The sequence below is a fragment of the Austrofundulus limnaeus genome, unplaced genomic scaffold (assembly GCF_001266775.1).
Source record: "Austrofundulus limnaeus strain Quisiro unplaced genomic scaffold, Austrofundulus_limnaeus-1.0 Scaffold39, whole genome shotgun sequence".
NCBI lineage: Eukaryota > Metazoa > Chordata > Actinopteri > Cyprinodontiformes > Rivulidae > Austrofundulus > Austrofundulus limnaeus.
Genome location: NW_013952441.1, coordinates 624,490 through 631,278, shown reverse-complemented (window position 1 = coordinate 631,278; position 6,789 = coordinate 624,490). Strand labels below are relative to the sequence as shown.

The window sequence follows — 6,789 nt, the reverse complement described above, 5'->3', positions numbered from 1 at the left end:
GTCTTTGTACAGTCAAATACACAAAAACAGTAACACAACTAATAATCTCATTTGAACAATGTCTGTATTTCTCACATAAGGACCAATGACTTCTGATGTGTTTTGTTTTTATTCCTCCACTCCAATCTAAGAGTAAAACCATGACCCTTTCACTTACCGTCCTCAGTATTCATTGAGAAACTTTTTTATTTTGTTTTATTTTTTGCTTCAGCCACTCAAATTAGCCTAGGCTGTTCAACAAAAGCCCAACTGGACCTGTCGCAGGGACGAGGCATAAATCATTCTCCCCGAGCAGAAGCAGTGGCAGGACCAGAAACACATCCACCGGCCTGAGATTTACGTCCCACATCGAAGCCGAGCCTGGACCCTCTCCACCAGGGCATCTTCAAATTGGTTATTGATCTTCCAATCCCAAAATGAATCATACGTTGCCAACACTGTTTAGGTGTTACAGTAGTGAGCTCGCGGCTAATACGCGGCCTCTGGATGGATTACGGTTTGGAAACCATGAGAAAACAGGTACCTGAGCTGAACAGGGAGCAAATTACTCTGAGATGAGTAAATGCACTGTTGTCACGCAGCAGAGCCTCATTATAACACATCACAACAGCTGAAGAGGCAGCTGACAGTTGCAGATGGGAAGAGCTTGAAGTTGGCTGTTTTATTGTAATGATCATGTCTGCAGTCATAAGGAATAACTGTAGCTGTGCTGGTTTAATTATTTTGAAATGTTTCAGAAAGTATACATCATTTTTTAAATCTATCTTGTATATTGAGAACAATTTTTTTCTTTCAAATTCTCCTCTCTTGTTCCCTATTTAGAGAGCTTTTCAGTGTAATTATGAAATGCACAGGGATCACATTTTATTGAGATAGATCCCTCAAAGAAGAATCAGCGCTTTTATTCAAATCAAGCCTAAATGAGTCTGTTTCTGTCAAAGTTGCCCGTGTCTGCTCTTGGCATGTAATTTATCGTGGCACATTATTTAATGGGCCCCTCACTTCTCGCCCAATTAGGCTCCAAGATGGTGTGTAAACGTAGCTCCTACCCTGGGAACAGTTTCCTCATAAATGCCAGAACGGCCATTATCACGAATCCCTTTGTGAGTGAAAACAGACACCTTAAATATGGACTCGGCTTTAATTGAAAGATTCTCCAGATGACTTTGGTTCTGTTTCTTTGAGTTTCCGCTTAAATGTCAACTCTGGGATGGAAGACAATGGGACGTGTCTCTCTTGGTCCTATTTTTGAGAGGAAATGTCAGGCTCATTTTCATTTCCAGAGATGTCAGGGTTCTGAGTTGGCCATCGATGATAAGAAAGGTGTGGCAGCGCGGTGACTCTCTTGCTGTTGCCTCTCAGCATGAAGGTTGCCGGATTGAGACCCGATTGGGGAGCTTTCAGGATAGAGTTTGCGTGTTCTCTCTGTGCATGTGTGGGTTTTCTCCAGGCACTAAAGTTTCCTCCTGCAGACCAAAATTGCAAGCTCTAAATTGTCCCTAGACATGTGTGAGAGCGTGAATGGTTGTTTGTCTCTATGTGGCCCTATGAGTAGCTTGTGACATGTCCAGTGTGCAACACCACCCCCCCCCCCCCACACACACACACACATGCACACACATACACACAGTGACTGGATTTGGGCTCCAATGACCCCCATGACCCGGAAAGGACGAAGCAGTAAAATATAATGGATGCAATGGATAATATTAACTAATTGGCTGCTGAATGGAATCAGGTTGTAATTTTATGGATGTAAAATTCTCATTTCCTTTACGTTTTTGTAAAATTGCTTGAGAATACAGTATAATTATTGATTACAAAGCACTGAGACACTAATGACTTTTGCCCTCTGGATAAGCAATATTTTGTCATATAATGCCTTTTGTATCACATAAGGATCAAACTGATAGTTCAGTTCTTAGAAAGTTATTTTTTGTGAGGTAAAACCAACATCATATATGTCATGGAAATMTCTATTTTACCTAGTGAGAAACACGAGATCCAAGAAAAAAAATACTCCGTGAAAATGGTCAACAGGATTTATTGCAATTGCAAGACACACATCATGTCACACAGGGTAGTGGTACAAAATGTGTGCCCAGAGGCAGTGTCAAATACATGCAATTATACAGTATGTTATCCAAACAGACAAACTGGGCCAAGGAGAGAATGATGTTTGATAAACAGCAACAAGAATGATTACTTCTAAACAGATATTGTCCTGATCTTAAAACACTTTGTGTGAGAGAAAACAGAAGATAAAGAGTAAAATCWAAACATAACAACATTTTAAAGTAAACAAAAGAGGTCTCTAGCTTCATTTYCACTGACCATGAAAATGTGCAAATTAGAATTTCGAAAATAAATTTGCTCAATGGAAACTCGTCAATTTCGGAAAAAAAATACATTTTTTGACAAAATGTTTTTGCACTAGGATGAGGTGGTWTTTCTGCCGTATGGAAATTGGTGTTTTTCGCAAAACTGCAATGGAAACACTTTTTTCGCATCACGGGAGTCAAGTGATCAACAACCGGCTGTTTCTACTGGTGAAAAAGATGAAGAAGGTAACAGGAAGTAGAAGTAGTAGTAATATCACAGATGTAGTATAAAATAGTAAACTCACCAACTACAATTTCCCAAAAACACAGCATACGTAGCTGCTCCCAAGTAGGGGCTTGCTGCTGGAAAGCCTCGATAAAAGTTGCTGACGTCTCCTCTGATGATGAGCGCTAGTGTCGCGATAGCAACATGCTATGTGTTTACATCCATTGCGACCATGTTTGTAATGACTTATCGCGAGAACAAACGTATTCACGCGTGACTTTAATAGCATTTCTTACTTAATGGAAATGCAACAGTTGCCAAACTGTGTTTTTCGACATTAACAGAATATCGACAAATTTTTGCACACATTTGCAATGGAAACACAGCTACTGACTCTTGGCCTGAGAAGAAATGTAGGACTTTAAAGGATAATTTACTTTTCCAAGACAATTCCTTCCTCTTGATCAAACATTGATCACTGAAATAAGTTTGGAAAAATAATTATCTGTCATTCCAAAAATTTTAATTATTGGTCTAAACAAGTCATAAGCTGAACTATTAAATAAGCAATCGACCAAGAAAATGATAGGGACTTGAAGCAAATATTGAAAATAAAATGTTAAAGAAAAATAGTAATAATAAAAAGAAATGACATGCTATAAGAATTTAAATAAATAAAAGGTAACAAAACAAAAACATGGCATCAGGATGTTGTTATGATATTACTTNTAAAATACTCACAGCAATCGTGTAATCTGTCTGGGCCTTAATTGCATCCCGTAGCCGTTTCAGTTTTTCTGAATCCTGTTAGAGGTAAAAAAAAAAAAATAATAATAATAAAAAGAAATGACATGCTATAAGAATTTAAATAAATAAAAGGTAACAAAACAAAAACATGGCATCAGGATGTTGTTATGATATTACTTAGTCTGAGAAACTGTTTAGAGAAACCTAATCTAATTATTAATTGTTAATAGATATTAACTAATTGGCTGCTGAATGGAATCAGGTTGTGATTTGATGGATGTAAAATTCTCATTTTGTTCATGTTTTTGTAAAATTGCTTGAGAATATAATTATTTATTACAGAACACTGAGACACTAATGACTTTTACCCTCTGGATAAGCAATATTTTGCCATATGATGGCTTTTGTATCACATATATGGTTATAAACTGATAGTTCAGTTCTTAGAAAGTTATTTTTTGTGTGAGGTAGAACCAACATCATAAATTTATTTTGCCCTCTTCCAAAATAAGCAAATAAGAGGACGTCTGGATGGACAGATCCGGTACTTTTTGCTCCCGTCTCCAGTCGATGGCAGCCAGCAGAGGTACGACCTTTCTCTCTCGACAGCATGGCAGATGCTTATTAGTGCTAATGTTCTCACATCATCCATCTCCAGGTGGGCTTCCTTCATTGATCTCCATGCCAAGTCTTGTCACAGGCTGGTCCTCGTGCGGTGAGATCACTGGGCGCTGCACGGAACCGACTTTCGATGGCTTTCGACCCGGCTGATCGTTCTACCGTTAGACTCATGCATGGAAAGCCAGAATTAGAGCTGTAAGGTGACTTCTTGTTCAATGTTTTTATAAATTCACTCAGGACAAACTAAATGAACCAAAGAGAGGTTTGAAACTTGAGGTACTTTGTCCCGCTAAGGATATGGTATGGTAGTGTTTTTCTCAGAAAAAAAAAATCACAGAGTAAACGAGTTTCATATTTTCTGCATTAGATATGACATGAATTATAGTATAGACTCAGTAAAATTGTTCAATAAAGCATTCTTAGTTTTATATGTCGTTAGTCATGCCTCCTTTTTTACATGTTTTCCTATGTAGCAAGAGGTACTGAGTTTTTAAAGCTGTCATTAAGGTTTCTAAAAGTTTTTTTGAAGTTTTTCTTTAGGCATTGGCAACTTTTCACAACATACACATTTCCCCTCCATCATCCTTTCCTTTACCCTTGTTATTACAACAACAGTCTGCATTAAATATTTTAGGATCCTGAAAAAAAAAAATCCTGAAAAACAAAAAAATTATGGAACAATAGATGACAAACATTGCATTCTTCTACGTGTCCTGCCCATATTCGACAAGAAAACAAAGTAAAAACAGGTTTAGTGAACATAAAAGACCAAACATTAAACAGCTGTTCCATCTGACAAAAGTAATAGAATTGCATTTTGTTAAAGTATTCAGATTTTTTTTACCAATATTTTACAGTAACTGGATTTTTTAACATGTTAAAATGCAGAAATTAAAGAAAAAAACATGCATGGTTTTAGGTACAACTTTTATTTAGTATAGATTTTGAAATCTGCAGGACTGACATTCACTTAGATTGACTGATACATACGACGTGACTCATCAAGACAGGTATTCTCACACTGTTACTGACAGGTAATGACAACACAAGCCACGGCAAACAAAACTCAACAGATATTTGTAGAATTTGTTTCAACAGTTGCTAAATAACCATTTTTATAACATTTGATCATTTTTTATAGTATTCTATATATCTTGCTATCAAAAATAGCACCTCTAATTAAATAATAAAATATAAGCTCCATGCATTTAATGAGCTGATCTAACAAACTGCACATAAACCCTCACTGCACTTGGTGTTTTTTATTGCACAGATAACAAAACACATCTGGTCCTTTTCTTTTAAATGTAAATTATAAACTACAGTGGCTCATAAAGTAACATAGTTTGCAACACTTTACATCCAACATTGTAACTATTGCTTTGACGTACAATAAACCCAGTTTAAAGACTTCAAATGTTACACAGGAACAGTAGCACCCAACAYATTCTTTTCTCTTTACGCACATTATGATACGTTGTTCATTTAGACAGTTTGATAGGTTTAYATACAGAAGATGTTTTAAAGTGCATCGATAGACAGACTTCACATGTTCAAATTCTTTGGCAACTTCATGTATCGATAAATTAAAAAAATACATAAAAGAATAAATAGAATTTTGCACATTTAAATAGATCTCACACTGATAATAAAATGGCACACAGAGAGAAGTTGGCTGGGTCACATTTCCAGGGTGGCACGACTTTTACTCAATGACGTGTGGTACGTTTACACAAAGGGTGAAAAATACACATTAGATCTCTAGAAACACTCTCTGACAGAGGAGTTTATCCTCAGATCAGTGCTATGGGAGGGACATGGCTTATTGTTCCTTAAGAGCAGTAGACCGGTTAACTTCAGCCCACCAGAGTCAGTGTTAGACCCAAATCCATTCTTTTCCCCTCACAGCCCCAAGAGTTCTCCTTTCTTGTYTTTTTAAACATTTAAGTAGTATATGTAGTTACATGGTCACTTTAAGGCGTCTCATAACTATCGCACAAACCACACACAAAAGGCAATCTAAGCTACTGAGTGAAGCAGGCGAGTAAGCGTGCTCGATAAATACGGCTTACTTTCCTGATTTATGATGCTGGCCGGCCGCCTGGCTGCCAGTAACCGCTTTGGTAGCCACAGCCTCRCTTCTGTCGCACAGTTCTTTGATTTCCAACAGGCCCTCGTTGAGGGCTTTGACAAACACAGCCGAGCTCGTCTCCGTGTTCTCCCAGAAGCTTGTCACGCAGAAGATGATGTGGTCTGACCGTGGGTTGTAGCAGGCGCCGTAGCCGTTGGGCACCACGGGGCCGTAGCAGCAGAACATTTCCAGTGTTGTAGGAACCTGGAGTTCAAAAACACACACACAAAAAACAAAACAAAACCACAGGCTAAGTTAAACTCAATTTGAGAGTCCAGCAAAACAAACGCTTAAAGTTTAAAATAAATAATAATAATTTCAACGATGCTTTAATTTAGGGAACTTATCTAATGGGAGATGGCACTGATCAGTTTGACCATTATCTGGTAAAATGAGTAACCTTTGTCACTTAGTTTTTTCCTTAAGATAGTTTAGAAATAACTCACTTTATTATTTATTCTTGTTTCTGTGTTCATGTTTACTTCATGTTTTTTTTCTCACACCATGTTCGTATTTATAATAAGCTTACCTAAAATGTCCTTAATTTGTACATTCTCCCAAAATTTCAGTTCCTCTTTTGTCACATTCTTGTTGCACCTTTCTACCTTCCCTAAGTTCAGTCTATTCATATAAATCCACAGATTCTGCTTTTACAACACTTTGTTTTWTTGAAGAACTGTGGTACATCGCCTTGCCTGACCATCTTTTTCACCACTGTCCTTCCTTTGGGTGTTATTATTGAC

At 37.4% G+C, this 6,789-nt stretch overlaps 1 protein-coding gene and 1 long non-coding RNA gene across 4 annotated transcripts in view; one reads left to right on the top strand and one right to left on the bottom strand.

The window, feature by feature from the left end:
• Nucleotides 1-4,345, top strand: part of LOC106516583 (uncharacterized) — a 10,431-nt gene extending 6,086 nt beyond the window's left edge. Inside the window, exons 2-3 of one of the 2 annotated variants that reach the window (XR_001310114.1) lie at nucleotides 3,807-3,880; nucleotides 3,953-4,345. This is a non-coding gene — a long non-coding RNA (uncharacterized LOC106516583). Of the gene's footprint in view, nucleotides 1-3,393; nucleotides 3,881-3,952 lie in introns of those variants that run through there. The other variant, XR_001310113.1, reaches the window with a different exon arrangement.
• A 480-nt stretch (nucleotides 4,346-4,825) lies between these two features.
• The window catches only part of chatb (choline O-acetyltransferase b), a 15,960-nt gene continuing 13,996 nt past the window's right edge, over nucleotides 4,826-6,789 (bottom strand). For both annotated transcript variants that reach the window (XM_014007011.1, XM_014007012.1), the window contains exon 15: nucleotides 4,826-6,250. In XM_014007011.1, the coding sequence (XP_013862465.1) occupies nucleotides 5,984-6,250 (267 nt within the window). In that variant the 3' untranslated portion in view covers nucleotides 4,826-5,983. The remainder of the gene's footprint in view (nucleotides 6,251-6,789) is intronic.